We start from the raw sequence: 18,597 nt of genomic DNA, 5'->3' as shown, positions 1-18,597 counted from the left end.
TGGGATGCAGGGAAAATAGAAAAATCACTGAATGGAGCCACCAAATGTTTATTTATTTTAATGTAATGTTTGGCTGTTTTATATCCTTTTTGAGAATTCTAAAAATCAGCTGTCATTTTAAATATCTAGACAGAAAAGTAATTAGCTTAATATATTTGTAAGACTGTACATTAAAGTGACATAATGTAAAGCAGTTTTAAAGTATCAAAGGTTGACAAGATAAATATTAACGTTTCATATAGAACTTGCCCTTGGGAATTAACTCTTGGCAAGTGTGTTATTCAGTAAGGAAGTATGTAAGATATTAGATGGCTTGAAACAGCATGTTTAGAGATTTAAAATGTTAGTCAAAGGGCAGAATTTATCATTTAGTAGTAAATTTGTCAGCCGCACTTTAGAAAATGTTAAAGTTCCAGAATAGAAGTGTTGCGATGAAATCCCTAATGGAGAGAGCCACTGGCGTAACTACAGGGGTTGCAGCTGCGACCGGGCCTTTAGGGGGTCCGGTGTGACCCTTGCAACCCCTTCTTCCTGTCTCCTTGTACCGGTTCAAAATTGTTTACAAAGTGGTCTTCCGATCAGGACCGCACAGATTCAATGCCAGATCATATTCCAAGATCAATTGTCAGGAGTTGGAAGGGCACCTGTGCTCTTAGGGGTATATTATTCACGAAACCAGAGTTTGCACAAGAATTTAATAAAGGGAAAAAAAAACTAGTCTAATGCCTTAGAATTTTGAGGTGGAGTTGACGGGTCTATTACACCCAAATTTGATAGTTTTGTGACTATTCTTTATTAAATGGCTCTGTCAGGTACTGTATGTCAGTCCCTGATCGGCCATCTGGCATACCAGGCAAATGTCCAGTGGGCCTGTGGCAGAATGAGCCAGACACTTACCTGTACAGCTTGGGTCTTCAGTGCGCGGCCACCCGCTGCAAGAGTGTAACAGCATAACGCGTAAGACATCAGGGCTACTTCTCATCCCCAATCCAGCCCGGCTGGATGTAATCTTTTTTGATTATAATACTGTACCCCAATGTTTTGAAATGATCAAACTAAAAGATGGATGGGGTATAAGTGATCATGTGCCCAACAAAACATGCCAAGTTAACAAAAACAAAAAATTGGCTGAACCACTACTAAATAAAATTAAAAAGGAAGCAAAAAACAGAAAACGTTTTTTGTTTTTGTTTATTTTATTTTATTTTTTATTTGTTTTTACAGTAGTCCAAACGTTATTTTCAATAGAAGTTTTTCTTCGTTATCTAATATAAAATATACATACACTTTAATCTCTCACCACTTGAAAAACAAAATAATGAATTTATTCACCAACGGGGAACGAACACTTAAAATAACTGGAGCTGTCTGTTCAGTGGATTTTTTTTTGTGCAATTTGATTATTTTACATGATACTCAAATTTGGTTTATTCTCTTAACAGAGGCAGCAAATATCCCAATAATGTTTCGGGTCACATTGCAACATATGGGCCAAGGAAATGGCATACCGCCTATGCGGCTGCATTTCCAACTCAGTGTAGAAAGGTCATAAGAATTGTGTGATTGTTTTTTGCGTGCGACAAAAGGATTTGTTTTCTTTTAAGCATTCAGAAAACTGATTGTGTCTTGTGGATCTCCATGGACCCATTGCTTTACGTACCTTACAGCACTAAATGAAGTAGGGGAAAGGGAGCAGGAGGCCCTAATTATAGGGCAAATAACAGGTCATACAACCACTGTACAAGTCACATAGTGGTTCTTACACAAAACAGGACACCACAGGATGCGGAATGTACAAGAATTTACTAGTCGGCGTGTAATTTAATAAAATCAATCTTTTTTGCCCATCTTTGGAAACAAAATATATCTCTATACAAATATTAAGTCACTATTCCTGCCCCTACTGCTCTTCAAAAACAAGAATTTTCATTCTGTCTAAGCAAAGTCTTTACAAAATAAGAATTTCCATCTTTTCCATATTATAAGCTATATCACCCATGAATACTCCAGACTGAGGAATCTCTCTCTCTCTTCCTCTCCTTCTTCACCTTATTTCAACTTGGACATGGCTCCATGCTTATTTCACCTTCAGCCACAGAGAAGGAAAGAGTGCACATCGGCACATACATCGGCACATACATCGGCACATACATCGGCACATACATCGGCACATACAGAGCATATTATAATGTCAACATTATCTCTCACCCTATAAATGGTAAAACTGCATGAACTGGAAGAACCTTTAAAAAAAAATACTCAATTTATTACCAAAAACAGAGTGTAAACCTAAATAATTTGGTACACGGAATGCCTCGCAAAAATATTGAATTGTTTTACCATAACCCTATCATATTGTGCCCAATGTAAGCCCCAATTAGTTCTGTAGTACACACGTTTTTTCTTCAACCTCCCTCACAGAACACAGCCTTCTAGAGCACTGGTTCTCAACATGTGGGTCGCGACCCCTTTGGGGGTCAAATGACCATTTCACAGGGGCCGCCTAAGACCATCTGAAAATACATATTTCACAATATATAATTACATCATGGTTGGGGTCACCACAACATGAGGAACTGTATTAAAGGGTTGCGGCATAAGGAAGGTTGAGAACCACTGTTCTAGAGTGTCTACACTTACGTTTTTGGATTCCTTCAATATTACGCCCAGGGTTCATTTGTTCCCGAAGAGTTTTGTAGCTGATGGCTCCCAAGATGTTCACCTATAACCTCCATGCTCTTAGCAAGCCAGGGGACCACCATAAAACAAGCAAGAGTTTGTGGCCTAACTAAAATCTACGGTAGATTGACTTCTCCCTGGAGACAAAGCTTTGCTTAGCAAGAAGCAAAAACATCGGGATTCCACGGATATCTAATTTGTAGGGGTTCCAGAGGTAAAATGTACCATAACAACATATAAAACATTTGCATTACAAACAAAATATAGTACTTTACATGGTGTGGATCTATGGATCTTCCTTTCCAAGGTGATAAAGCCTTTACAGAAGAGATCACCACTTAATAACCATATGCCTTTGCACAATACTATGTATTTCTCTAGTTAGACTCTTCTTTCTAAGTCGTTTTTATTTGATCTGTAACATTTTAAACAGTAAATTTACTACACAGTATTTTCTATAATATATAAAAAATGCTTCTGCACAGATCTACGCTAATTGGGTAATGTATAATCACAGCACTTAAATGCATATGCATCTCTGATGCTTACAAGGTTAAGAACTTGATGATCACTTTGCACATTTTGTATACATATTAGACTCCGAGAGAGAAAAAAAAGCCATGTCTCATAAAAATAAATGTGTCCATGGGATTGTCCTTGGGGTCTGTTTGCTAAACTTGGGAATAAGTTATGGAAACCCCTTTCAGGAGTGCTTGGGAATTCATTTTTGAATGGGCACTGAACGCAGAAACACATGTCGTAGGAAATATGCACCGTTTTAAATACCATGAGAAATCCACAAGGGCTAAAAATGAATTCTGGGGCTTTACCACATGTATACAACAAAGTCTATGATGTTCTCAGGCAAATGTCTCCTTTCACTTCTTTCTCGTGTGTCACTTAAGGATAAATCATAGCCTGTCAATGGGAAGCTGCTGGTTTAAGGATAATTCTACTGATAAAACCTCAATATCAATTGAATTGTATATAATATTGCTCGAGATTACCAATTATACCTTAATGTAACTCATCAACTCCTTGCAAAGTACAAATCAGACAGCCAAATGGATAGCTACAGATTACAACATATATTAACGTTAACCCCAACCATCTTATTGACAGGCTACCATTTTGCTTGATAGTCCAAAACAGATTTATGACAGGACCTCACAAAGATAACAACGTGGGTTATCAAATACAAAGAACATTGTAACCGTCACATGAAATGTACTCATTTTTAGATTCAAGCAGTGTTGTATCCTAGGCACACCTACACGGGCACTACATCTCTCCCTAAAATTCACACTGTAACGTTTTAGAGATATGAAGGACAGAATTAAAAAACAAAATGTTAAAGATATTTTAGATTGAAAACAAAAGCTCTGGAAATTTAGCTCTGAATAGAACATTTTATTCCAATAAGAGTTTCAGAAGGCAAGGAAAGATACTTTAAATTCAGCCTGCGTTCTACAACAGCCTCCAGCCTGAACATGCCAAAAAGCAAACTTGGGTGCTTGCGAGTGTTACTAAATGATCTTCCTTACAGAATCAGCCTCCCTTTAAAATAGGAAAGTGCAAGGTTTGCATCTAGATGTAAACTGATCAAGATACTTTAATCTGAGCAAAATCAACATATTCATGTGTTATGTTCAGCACAATGGTTTCATCGCATTTCACCAGGGAAATGCATACAGGAAGGCTTGCTTTAAACACCACTCTTCTGCATGACGTGGTCAAGAATCCAATGTGTTAGAGGATAGCTGGTTACTCCGTACCACGTGAGCATCATGTCACCCAAAAAGACATCAAAATGTATGTTCCTGAGCAGCTCCAGTAATTATAACACTATTAAAAATATAACTAATATGTAAAACCATTAAATCTGGAATATACCAAACAGAACAGGGGAAAAAAAAAGTTTGGGATGTTGGCATGAGACTACAGACTGTTCCTAATCATTTGAATGCTGAAGCAAGAGACCAACTGCAATGCATTTATAGTATGCAAAGACCATTATCAGACGGTTAAAATGGGCTGTATGTGCAAAAAATAAAACAAACTTTTTTTGTTCTGTAGTATTTTGGTTTAAGTTGAAGTTTATAAGGAAATATGGTGAAGGTTATAAGGAATTAAAAAAAATCTATCACTTCTCCTGTATACTTTACATTAACATTGGTGCAGTCATATCTAAACTTAAATCTATAGCTATGTATTCCAGACTTTGGTCAATGAAGGATCTAAGCATGTGTAATAATTGTTGTAAACTTGTTTAGCACAAATACCTTCTCACCAGACACAAGTCAGAAAAGGAAAACCTGACCTACTCAAAAGAAAATCTTATTTATGTTGAAGGCCTCCTGCTCTGGTGTCGAGTATAGGACATAAGTACTTATATAGGTGTATATATGTATATGTATATATATATATATATATATATATATCTATCCTTTTAGCAGTTATGGTTCCTTTGCAAAAAAAATGGCCTATATTTTCATTTAGGGGAAAAAATACGCGTTTCAATCCATACAGGACAGCCTCTGCAGCTGTGAATCTATCAATACATCCAAAATAATAAATACAATACACCTTAAAGAAAAACGTGAGCACAACAAGGCTAGACAATCCCAGTTACAAAATGTCACACTGTTGTCCTAATTCAGAGAATTCGAGGACTTCTAAATGATGTTCACTTTTATTACCAACTTGGTACTGGACAGAGATGAACAGTGACTTTAACCGTCTCTACACACACACCTTCTAAAAGCATTTGACAGAGCTGTCCGAACATCTGCGATTGTTTTAGAGTTATGTGTAAATTCATGAACACATGCCCAAAAGGAAGAACAGATTAGATCTTTGGCTTGGATTTCTTTACAGCAATGGTTTGGTCCAAGCTTATACTTCAAAATATGACTCTATTTTTGTGTAGAATGAATAGAAGAAGGAAAAAAGGTCAATGATCAATGATAGTTGTGAGCTTGAACAGCACAAATCATATGACACAGAATAGTTCTAAAGAGACTTCGAAATAGTCCTCTGGAGTTTCAGATTGTTAAAGCAGGAGTAAAAAAATTCACATTCTTGTCTGAAAGACTATTCTTACTTTCATGATGTCCAAGTCGTTGAATGAGAAGGTTCTTACACCCGCTACAAATGCTGGGGAAACAGATCGAGGCTCAATCACAAAACCTCTACAAGCAAACAGTAGAACTGTCGCCTGGATTGATTGCCTACAGAAAAGGGAAAAAATACATAATCTCTATAGGGAAAGGGAGATTGTTGATAGTTTGCCTCAGTTATATCTTCTTACTGAGAGGTCACGGGCCTCCGCTATATGAATAATCTGCCTTATTGTGCATCACAAGCTTGTTGTCCACAAAGTAGAAACTGTCCGATTGCGTCTCATAGGGGTGTGTGATCATCTCACGAACTGCAAGATAAAAGTAAAACCACACAAAGTTATTATATTAAAACCACACACACACCCCAACCAATTCCTAAGACCATATCTTCACCTTCTTGTGTCTCAATGTCTAAATATTATCCTCTAGATTGTAAGCTTGTCTGAGCAGGGCCCTCCTCACCTGTTTTCTCTGTTAGTCAATTTGTTATGTTACATACTACTTGTTATGTCCTGTCTACCCATTGTACGGCGCTACGGAATTTGATGGCGCTATATAAAACAATAAATAATAATAATATTATATCTGGGAGGTTCAACACGACTGTGGCGCTGGTGAAGGTCACACTTATTTACATCGTTACCACAGCAATGTTTTGTTTTAAAAGAAGGCATTATCTGGTATTATAGCTTTAAACGGACCGACCAAGCAAAGGAGATGGGAAAAGATTCTTACAAATACCTCAATGAAATTGAACAGTAAAAAAAACCAAAACATTAAAAGTAAAATATTTAAAAGGGGACATTCAGCTATCATATGCATATCCACTGAGAAACAGTATATAAAAACATTTCAGTATACATTTACTGTACTTGCAATGCGACAGGCGCAATGGTAAGGTGAAATCTTTTCTATTGAGGAAAATCTTCCAATTTTTAATGGTTTGGGTAGAATGCCGTGACTACCTGGCCCTTCCAGTGGCATTTACAGTCTGTGTAGGACACCAGTTATGTGTCCCGAGATTATAATATTTCAGTAAATGTAGAAATTCTGCATAGCTCACTGTATATACTCACTAAGATCCTCCGAGAGCTGTGGAAACTCGTAGATATGTTCGCATGTGTTTTTACTGCTTGGGATGCAGAAACCAAACTCAAAGTCAAAGCTTTTCAAGAGCTGCTCACGGAAATAATGCCTCTCAATCATTCGGAAATTATTAATGGGTTTATCCCCTACTGTAAATTCAACCCTGGAAAAAAGCATAGAGAAATCACAAAAAAGAATCATTTTCCCCACTAGAAACACAATAGGAGGGATATTGCAGTGTGTGTATGTGGTTAAGCATGTTAGTATGTTGGGTGCATGTGCAAATGCGCAAACTGTATGTGCTAGTATGCATGTAATTTGTTACAGTGTGCATGTGTCTGTGCGCGTAAGTATGGTACTGTGTGTGTGTGTGTGTGTGTGTATATTACTGTGTATGTTAGTATGTGTGTAATATGGTACTGTGTGTGTGTGTGCATGTACATTACTGTGTATGTTAGTATGTGTGTAATATGGTACCGTGTGTGTGTGCGCATGTACATTACTGTGTATGTTAGTATGTGTGTAATATGGTACCGTGTGTGTGTGCGCATGTACATTACTGTGTATGTTAGTATGTGTGTAATATGGTACCGTGTGTGTGTGCATGTATATTACTGTGTATGTTAGTATGTGTGTAATATGGTACTGTGTGTTTGCGTACAAGTATGTTACTGTCAGGAACAAACCGGAAAGGATAAGTTCAAATCAGGAACAGAGCTCAATATGCAGGGCAGAGGCGTTAGCAGACAAGGCCCAAGCGGAGTCAGGAAGCCGAGGTATGGTACACAGGCGGGCAACGCGGTACAGGAGGATCAGGCAAATCAAAGTCAGGACACGAGCCGTTAGTTGATAAGGGTCAGGCAGGAGCAAGGTCAGAGGAAAGCCAGGTAGGTACACGGAGACTCAATCACAAGGAACGCACTCAGGAAATGGCAGGAAGCACAATAACTGAGCACTGAGCAAAGCTTAAACTTGCCGAGTGGGAGGCTACAGCGGCGAGTTCCCTCAAACACTGTTTGGGGAACTAATAAAGTTGCTAGAGGGCGCGCGCGTCTAGCAGAAGCCGGCCAGACGGAGAGACCAGCAGGAGACGCGCTGGATCCGATGCGCCGGCCCCCGGCGGTTACCGTGCCAGGTCGCCGGACCCTGACAGTTACAGTGAATGTCTGCGAGTATGTTACAGTGGGTTTGTGTACTGTGTGCATGGAAGAAGCTTGGGGGGCCCCATATGTCTCGCAGGAGGGCCTGGCGTTTTTTGTTACGCCACCGATATGACACCACATGAAAGGAGTTGAGTTATATAATCAATCAACACCTACAATAGCAACCGATTGGCATGATTCAAATTGTGGACTCCCCTTCTGTTACCTGAGCTGCCTGGACATTTGGCATCTTGACCAAAATATACTCCTAATATGGGGGACCGGCGTTTAAATCATGCCATCAGGTATCCGCATTAAAAGTGCTTGCATAAACTTACGTGGCACCGACTTGGCGCAGTCTGAGAAAAGCGGGCGTAAACTGATACCGAACAAATCGGCCAGCGTTTGGGTCGGCATCCTTTTTATCTCCTTCACGTTCTAGAACATACAAATTAGCATTAGTCACACATACAGACTTTTGCAAGAATCCGTAATTAGTCCCAGAACATTTAATTAAAGCACTTAAATGCCAAAAAAAAAAAAATCTAAATGTTTTATGTTTGTATACTGCTTATTTCGTGGAGGAACGACATAACAGAAAGTTTAGACTTCCTGGGACTGAGATGACCAAGAGACGTGCGTTGTAGGCTCCTTGCCAAGTCTGTTCATTTCCCACATATTACCGTATTTGATGAATCTGAAATAGGCTGAAAAACTTGCTAGTGTTGTCAATTCAGTGTGATGTGGACACTAATCTTATCGATAACGCCCCAGGATTACACCTGAAGACTGCAAGAACATTCACGGTACTGAATGCACAACCATGTAGACCTAACAGAGAGAAGGACTGTCTACTGCAGACTCCAACACTGTGGGGCACGGCGTTCACAGGCGGACATTCAGGTAAGAACTGGCCGATAACCACATACACCATAAAGGTAGGACGGACACAAGCCAAGGATTGCCATCAGTACTCCAACAGTATTTTTTTTTTTTTTTTAAAAGGGGATATGACGATCAGCCATAACATCCACAACCTTTTTGAGAAAATACAGAACAGCTGGACGGCCGCAGAGATCATTAGCCCTGCTAATGTAGACTGGGAGTGAAGCATAATTTACCCCAAAGCTTCTGCAGCTGCCCACAACCATCTCCTCCAACTGCAATTCAGTTTGCAAATAGAAAAATCCTGTGAGTTGAAGCTCACTAGGGCTACATAATGGGACAACAGACAGATCCATCGTGAGAGAAGGAAGGGAAGGTAAGTCTATTTATTATGGTCTGCAGGTTGTACAATAACATGAAGACTTATGGTAAAGTAAAATGGCGGCCACACAATGTACCCAATAAGAAATAATTAAACAGAGGGGATGGGTGAATACATTCATTTGCCGTCTCATAACAGAAAAATAATAGCGGTAACAAAAATATAGACTATGGCACACCAACATGAGAGAATGCGACAAATATATTCTATAGACGTTCTGCTGCGGCCTGGAGTCTCCACCATCCGATTTTACGATGTAGAATCTTTCAATTGCTTCATCTTACTGTGTAATCCCTGTGATTTGTTTTTTGATACAAGAACCAAATACAGTATATACTATCAATGATTATATTATATACAAGCATACACACACACACACAACATATATATGTATACACACACACACACACACATATATATACAGCTCAACAAGTGTATGTATTGACAAAAACAGCAGGAAAAAAGATCAGAGCCCAGAATGAGATCCATGCAATCTCTGCTACTGTTGTAACACTTAAAGACACTAATGGACAATAATATTGGTGGTTGTGATATTTATTACTGTTGCATTTAATCACAAATACTCTCAGATTAACTAAATCTTGTCTGGATCCAAAGTTTATGCATTCCTGAATAAGATTGGGCCCCCAAAGTCAGAACAGAAGCAGAATTGAAAATCAGAGGCAACATGCCTTGTTTTTTAATTTCTCACCACTAGGTGGCGATATAAGTACGCAACATAATATGTTTTCACGTGGATATTGCCGATTTGAAGCTGGAAATATATAGTAACACAGGTCACCAACACCTGTTTCACGTGTTCTCTGTAGCGCTTAGGAATTATAGATGAAGCTACAAAAAATTATATGATATGGCCAATATACAACGGGCCTCTGTACATCTTCCATAGACTCTATGTAGGCCAGCTGCACTTTTAATCATATTTACAAATGTTTAACAGAACTGGCAAGTAAAATAACAATGCAGTTCTAAGACATAACTTCCCATCACTCTTATATCTCAGGCTCAAAACAATGTCAATGATTCTAAACTAACCATAATATTCTTAGATAAAATTATATTAATTTGATGGGGAAGAAGATGAAGGAAGAAATGCTCATTGCTCAATACTTCTTTTTCACTTACCGGATGCTGGAGGTTTAGTGATTTCAAACAAAACTGTTCCAGACTCCATATCCCGAATTTTGAATCTGGTAAAATCTATCTTGTAGATGTTTTCTTCAGGAGTACATAGATAGTCTAAATTTAAATAAGAAAAAAAAACAGTAGTTTACTTTTAGTTGACAGAATATTTATGTATAAAGAACAGCACTGGCACAGACTGGTAAAAAACGGGTATAATCAATCTTAGTAACCAGTTTTTATACAAATATCCCAATATGTGTTTACACAAACTTGCATATAAAAATGTATTTAAGCAATCAACGCGGAAACAAGCTAGGCCCACTTAGTTTTGGTTAAAGTTTTGGCCCATGCCAGCGTTAGAAATAGCCATCACCTTTGAATCCATGTGGCCGAACATTGGAGGTCATGTTAAATACCCACAAGTGCTTGATCTTAACATTCTAGACACTAGGTCTGTTCCAGTACAGTTCTCTCCGACACACACACACTGCAGTACACAATCAAACCTATTTTCATTTTATATAGCACCGTCCTACTCTATAGCGCTGTACAATGGATAGAGAGGACATAACAAGTAGTATATAACAACAATTTGACTTATCAGATGAGGAGGGCCCTGCTCAAACGAGCTCACAATCTAGAGGCAGTTCGGGTACATTACACAAGAGGTAAGTATTGGTTAGGAAAGGCGAGCTAAAGGAATATGGGAGGGTGTTAATGTTAGACTTGAGCGCTGGCCAAGTCTACATGTTCGGCTTCGAGAGAGAAAAACAAATCTCCGTATTCCACGAATATTCACTCGTTCTCATGTTCTTTTTGAGCAAATATTAGTGTACTTCTTCGTGTTTGTTTTTTTCTTTTAAAAAAAGTACGAAACTTGGCCTGGGGGTTTCAGGAGTTGATCCTCAGGCTATGTTTCGGTGTCAGGAGTTAAAGGTCCGTATGAGAGACGCTATTGGTCACCGGCACCGCTGCTGCCCTTCATTGGTTGATGCCAGTGGAGGCCCCTGCCGGCGACCAATAGAGTTGTTCGTACGGATCTTTAACTCCTGACACCAAAACTTGGCATGGGGATCAACTCCTGAAACAGGCCAAGTTTCTGCGTCAGAAGTTAAAGGTCTGTGTGTGCGACTCTATTGTCGTCGTTCGTATAAACCTTTAACTCCTGGAGCAGGGAGACCAATGCTCTCCCCAGGCCAAGTTGCTCCGACCTTTACCTGGCAAAGTGCAGGGCAAGATATACCTCAGAGCAACTTGGCCTGGGGAGACTAATGGCTTCAGCATCATGAGTTAAAGATCTGTAAGAGCGACTCTATTGGTCGCCACCAGGGGGCTCATCTGGTATCAGCCAATGAAGAGCAGCTGCCCTTCATTGGTTGATGGCAGAGGAGCCCCCTGCCGGCGACCAATAGAGTCGCTCTTACAGACTTAAAATCCTGGCCGAAAGCTGCTGCATATTTTTACCGTGTTAACCCCGGCTAAAAAAAAAAAAAACGGAAAATAACAACATGAGAACAGGCGATTATTCGTGGAACATGAAGATTTGTTTTTTCCTGAAGACTAACACTTAGACTTGGCCGGTGCCCAAGTCTAGTATATATACCCGTGTACCCCAACAAGGCCACTAACAGTCCAGTTAAACGTGTTGGGGCACTGGGAAGCATGTTTGCCTTTATTCTTCTTCTTTTAGAGGGAACACAAAATAAATAAATGCAATGTTTTAAAATGGGAGGTAAAAAAAGGAACATTTACTATTAGGCAAAATAATTAGAGAAAATAAAAAGGCTTAGCAGACATGGATAAGCCACACAATCCTGAGACGCATATAAACTGAATCTGAGATACTCATCAAAACATTTGTTCCAATTATTGTAGATAGTAAAGTTTATGCTTACATAGAATGCGCGTAAAAACACACTTCTGTTTTAGTGCTAAAGACAGAGTATAAAAACCCTTTATGCAGAAATTGGTAGATTTTAAACATACTTTGCTAAAGCAATTTCCTAAACTTCTCAATAAACACATTGGCAATTTTAACACATCATCAAACACAACTCAGCAGGCAATAGTGAAATTAATATAAACACATCAAGCGCTGGGTTATAAGAAGGAGTGAAATAAGTGAGCTCCATAGGTCCAAGGTAGCTACAGCTGGCGAGCCAAGATCCAAATTAATCTAGAAGCTTTTTCATCACGTAAATTGTAAATGCCGATCGACTGCTAGCATGCAAATGGTAAGCTGCTTTGCGGCTTCGGTAAACCTACATTCCTGAAATAGAACAAGCTTAAGAACACCATATCAAAGTAACCGTCTACAAGGCATTGTATCCCCAAACACAGGACCCACATTCTCTTTTTACCCGTCTCGAGCCCTTACACACACACAAAAAATAACTAAATGATTGGTTATAAGAAAAAAGTAATATTAAGAGCCCATTGCCACGGATTAGTGAAGCTAATGCGTGCTTCACTGATCTCTGCTTCAGTAAAATCTAAGAAGGGTCTTGGGGGAAAAAGGCTTATCGTTAACTTATCAGGTAGCTGCTAGCCCATACGTGTCAGTAGGCAGTTCTTAGGCAATCCCTTAATACAACAGATCTGAATTGAAACCAATGGCGCCCAGATTATGCCACTGGCCCACTACGCTCTCAGGCAGGCTACTGGGCCACAAAGAGTGTGAGCTTAGGTGCCACATTTTTGTGGGCGCAAAGAGAATGTGCCTTTGTTTAGGCATTACTGTTTCTTAGGACCACTGCCTATTAAAAATGTCCGCTAAAAGGTCCTACCATCAAGCGGGATTCATGATCCACATAAGGGGACTTTCACTGGATGATAAATATAATACCAGATATATGAACTAGATTCAGGGGCAGGTATTACATTTGCCAGCACACTTTCTATTTGCCAGCCATTAAATCGCTCACACTGCTTCTGCTCCTTAGCTATGCTAATGTAGTAGGACTAAAGAAAGGCTAATTAAAATTCACAGGGGGACGACACTGGAACCGTCTTGCTCTCGATTAGATGATCTTCACAAAGACGTGCGCTGCTGTATAAACTAGGAAGAGAATTTAAAAGCTTTTTGTTCCCTTGCGTTTACTGCTTTAAAAAACAATGTCCAGGGGATTCTTGCACTTTATTCTTCAGTCACAGAGCTATTTATCGCATAGAGTATAGTTGCAAACATTGCTGTTTTATAAGGACAGTCCCATCGCCTGGGTGCCCTAAATTCTGGTGACAGCTATTAACTATGAGCACGTTTCACAGCCCAGGGCATAACATGGAGGAAACCGTGCTGATGGTTCCCCAATAATAGTTGGGAAACTACCGTATTTGCTCGATTATAAGACGACCCTGATTATAAGACGACCCCCCAAAATCTGAATATTAACTTAGGAAAAAAAGAAAAAGCCTGAATATAAGACGACCCTAAAGGAAAAAAGTTTTACCAGTAAATGTTAATTCATGTAAACTGGTGCGGGGAACTCTGATCTCTGACAGTCGGGGAAGGTATGCGCGACGGACGCAGACAAACCCCGCCTGCTAGCCACACCTCCTTCCGGCTGCAGTGGACGTTGTCTACGCGGATGTCTATTTGAGGTCTGATTAGAAGACGACCCCGATTAGAAGACGAGGGGTATTTTTCAGAGCATTTGCTCTGAAAAAAACCTCGTCTTATAATCGAGCAAAAGATATAGCGGTAATATCACACTTATAATACCCCGGTAAGTGGTCATCTCTTCTGTATTTACCCCTGTTGGGCAACAGAGAGCATGCATGTTATAGCCTCTTCTCACCATATGGGCACAGATTTGTTTGCACATTATTATTATTATTTATTGTTTTATATAGCGCCATCAAATTCTGTAGCACTGTACAATGGGTGGACAGGACATAACAAGTAGTATGTAACATAAATTGACTAACAGAGACAACAGGTGAGGAGGGCCCTGCTCAAACGAGCTTACAATCTCTCCAATAAGTGTACTATTATATAGGATGCGATGTAACCTACACCAGGCCGCGATTACCCTTTCTCCATGTCTAGCCGTACCAGATCAGGTTATATATAGCGCACCTGGGTATATTCCCAAAGGTAAGCGCTGGGCCACAGTAACGGGAAGTTACGCCCCTCAAAAGGGAGGCTTTTTTGTTGTTTATTTGTGCCCAGGTTAATTAGTCAATGTTTTCCAACAGAATTCCTCCTCTCCTGGCACCATAGCAACAGAGCAGCTCCCTGGCAGCATTTGTTGCCATGGCAACACTGTTGGTGGATCACAGAACGGAAAGATAAAATGCTCTTCTTCCTTGGTACACAGCCTAGACATGCAGTACCTTCCCTCCGGGAGTGCCCTGGAAAAAGCTTCCAACCAAAATAAATCAATGACATATGCGTGCATTATATTATATATGGAGATATATATATATATATATATATATATATATAGTTCCAAACTACACTCTCCTTTAAGGGCCCATTACAGAGGGTGCTGGCGGGTTTGACATCACTGTCAGTGGGTGATGAAACCCCCAGTTTGTCAGGTTTTCCTTTGCTGGATGCATTGTTGTGGTGGTAGATAAATGGTATGGTCCCCCAGCAGATTTGGTAGAGGCTAATGCAGTGAGGGAATTTAAACATGCATGGGAAAGGCATCAATCTATCCTGAATCTCAGAAAAGACCAAGGACAGATCATGATACGGTCATTTCTGTAGCGCTGTACCCTGCATGGGCATGTAAACATGTGTGTGGCTTTTACATGCCCGCAGCGGCCGCCACAGCTCCATATACTAAATCCAGGTCCAAACTTGACAAGAGAAGTCTGATTCGGGGCCATAAGCTTTTTTTTCTTTTTCTTTTCAACTTTGAAGAGTTACATTTGAATAGTTTGCATAATGTAATGATATATTTGCATAGCATTAACCGTATGCCCCTGCGTGTTAAGATAATAAACCTTACAAGTTCCCCAATTCTTTTCTGTCCTCTTAAAGCTTAAAGTTACTAAAAGATTCAGCAGGCCGATTGTACAGTTCTGTGGAATATGCTGGTGCTATATGAAGCAATATAAACAACAAATACAACAACCGTCTTCTGGTTTCTATAGCAACAGCTAATCAGTGCCTGTGTTGAAGGCATATAACAATTAAGCATTCCTGTCAGAAAATATAAAAATTAAACAAAAATTTTCCATGATTAATTATTTCTCGGAAGAGTTTGCCACGCTGTACTAAATTAGATTTTGTTGCATTAAGTTACAAAAGTCCAATTAAGACTACGTCCGGACAGAGACGCATGCACGTATGTATGTATGTATGTATATATATTTTGTACAGCGGGAAATTACTTTCAAGGGATCCATGTATAAAGTGGATATAGAGGTAAAAGGTGATAATTGTTAGCCTTATTTGCATTTGCATTGTTTATTTGGTGTTCCGCTTTACATTACTTAGGAGACATTTAGCGCTCTAACGCCACATGGTATATCGAGGTAAGTTCATGAGAAAGTTCCCAAAAGGCAAGTCCAGCCTTCATATTATTATTGAATTATATCTTCTCGTTATATTCAGCAGCTCTGTAAACGCACACGGTAACTGGATGCTATTAAAGTGCTTACCAAAGTCCTTGGGTCCCAGAATGCCCCATAGGAATTTGCCCCGATCCCCACCCCCCAGGTAAATGCCCCGCGGGAGATGTGTTCAACTGGTTCACCTTCAGTTAGCTCGGCTAACACTGCCAACGGGTGCTGCCACTGATTTCAGTGGGAGCATTTTCCTGCAAGAATTGTCAGTCTATGGAGAAGGAGGGCAGCCTCTTCTTTGTCAGGAAAGTGGTTTATTTTTTCACTTCAATGTCATTATTATATTTAAGTTTCTTGTTCCTTGCAATAGTTAAGTTGGCAGTAGCAACGTCTTAGGAGAGCTAAATAAAGGGGGTCCACACCATGGTCTTGAAAGCTAGGAGACCAATGTCTTTCCTGGCAGGCAGGTAGATCGGAGATCCTCTTATTTAAGCTACAATCTTTTAATGCTAAAGCAATTAATTAAACTAAAATGAGATACCATTTTCTTGACGTAATCCCAAATTTAATCCAGTTGTATAACTCACAAGGCGGTTTTACGGGCAGGTGGAGAGGGATTTTAATGCACAAAATCCTACTAATCAGGGCCAATGCTTCTGTTCAACTATCTGTTTGGACTTCCATACAAACTCTACTACAGTAACCAAGCCATCGCTGATAGGACATCAGATAAAATTTGGGATTTAAAAAAAACAAAAAACTTTTAAATCCACAAAACTAAGCAAAATCAGCGAGATTATACCCAGCAGTTGTTAGTCAAGCACAAACTCTAAAGGTCTAGTTCACAATTTTTGATACCAAATGATGTAGGTAAAAGTATAGTACCGGTAATTGTAGAGTTCTGGCATAATTCAGCAACAGCAGTTAGCAACACCTAGTCAAGTCCTTACTCCTGGACTTCTAAGCGGACCCCAGTTTTCAGGGGGTCCAGAAGCTCCAGAAGAACTTGTTATCAACTACAACCAGGCCTTCCTTCCATGTTTAGATGAACTGGGACATTCCACTCATCATATGTATGTTGATAGCAGACTTCTAGAGGGTCCAAGAGAACCCCCTCAACCACCCATCCTTTATATGCTTGCATACAAAGCGCTCCCATAGATTTCGGGAGGCTGTATGGAGCAGTACTTTAAGATGATGTGTGTTGGTGGGGCTGTATGGGGCACGGAAGTCTCCCTTTAAGGAAGCGGTTGTAAAAAAAAAAAAACCACTAATAAAACAGGACCACAATGTCCCTTCATCAGGCGCTGTCCAAAGTACTGGCACACTGCAAACTGCAGCTGCTATTTAATGCCGACAATGCTTGGCTTAGGTGATGGGAGCATCTTTATACCAAAACTCCCTTTAGGACTCAGCGTTACCTGTGCAAGTTGGTCATTAGAACTATAAATAAAATACGTTATGTTGTGATAAAATCTTGTTCTAGTTGTTCTAATGATTTTTTCATGTATAATAAATGAGCATGTATAGATTATTAATATCAGCGCAGAACAGGTTAAATATGTTGGGAAGGGGGAATTATGGTTTGAACTGCTATGTTATCAGACTAAACACTCACACATAATGAATTGGCAGCTCATAAAAGGACTTTGGTAACACCGCTGCAAAACAATTAGGACTGAAAATTGCTTCCTGGCCTCTGGAATTAATTTCCATCAGCTTGAAACAATAATACTACCAGCAAAAACTAGCTGGAAAAAAATAAATATATATATATATATATATATATCTGCTTCTATAGCAAAGGGACACCTTCTTAAAGGCCCCCTTTAATGCATACGATCCCTGAGCGTTAATTTCTAAAGATAATTTTAAACCGAGCACATAGAGGGATTCATATAGGGGTACATATATGTTGGCCTGTCTCCCCACCTCCTGTCTTTGCAGGAGAAAGCAATTGAAGTATTTGCCTCCGAGCAGCTCCGTCGCTGGGGCATTCAAGATTTCCAGGGGGTGTAATGTGACCCCTCTCAGCCATGCTTTCAATGGGAGATTTTTCCTGCCAGTGATTATCATTTTCAGCACTTTTTTTTTTATATACCAAACAGAAAATGTGTATTAAATACTTTAATGGGCATTCATATTTGATAAGTTTGTTTGGAGGCAGCAGAATCTCCCTTTAAATAATTGGTGCAGAGTTTTGAACATCTATTGTCATAATTCTAGCAGTCATCAATCCTCCTCTCTAAAAAAAAAAAAAATAATAATAATAATTAAAATTATTTTTTTATTTTAACATACGCTCAGTGTCTAATCAATAGGTGCCAGTGACTGCCATCAGCTGGCCATTTTCTGGCTTCGGACCATGATTTAAATTCTAGCCACAATCTCAACAGAAAAATAAAAATTTGTTTCAAAAATGAGAATATGCAATGTGTACTTTATAGTGAAATATTAATTTATATATTAAAAAAAAGGGACTCATGGATACAGCGAAGCAGTAAATACGTTGTATCGGTACACATAGTATTCATACCCTATGTATCCATTTCTTGCTATAAAAAATAAAAAAAAAGGTTTTATTCTAAATAGTAGAGCATATTTAGAAAACCTGCGCATGAGTCATTTTCAAACGATT

General features: G+C 39.4%; 1 protein-coding gene across 1 annotated transcript; it reads right to left on the bottom strand.

Moving 5' to 3' along the window:
• Positions 1-5,996: 5,996 nt before the first annotated feature.
• Positions 5,997-10,548, bottom strand: LOC149286117 (protein unc-119 homolog A-like). Its single transcript, XM_089494481.1, is given in 4 exon segments — positions 5,997-6,109; positions 6,878-7,050; positions 8,368-8,455; positions 10,428-10,548. Coding segments are annotated over 4 exon segments (438 nt in total). The 5' UTR covers positions 10,492-10,548.
• Between the last annotated feature and the right edge of the window lie 8,049 nt (positions 10,549-18,597).

This window comes from Sceloporus occidentalis, unplaced genomic scaffold (genome assembly GCF_023333645.1).
Source record: "Sceloporus occidentalis isolate IW3139 unplaced genomic scaffold, rSceOcc1.0.p SCAF_72, whole genome shotgun sequence".
Taxonomy (NCBI): domain Eukaryota; kingdom Metazoa; phylum Chordata; class Lepidosauria; order Squamata; family Phrynosomatidae; genus Sceloporus; species Sceloporus occidentalis.
Note: the sequence above shows the minus strand (reverse complement) of the source record. Positions and strands in the feature narration are given on the sequence as shown.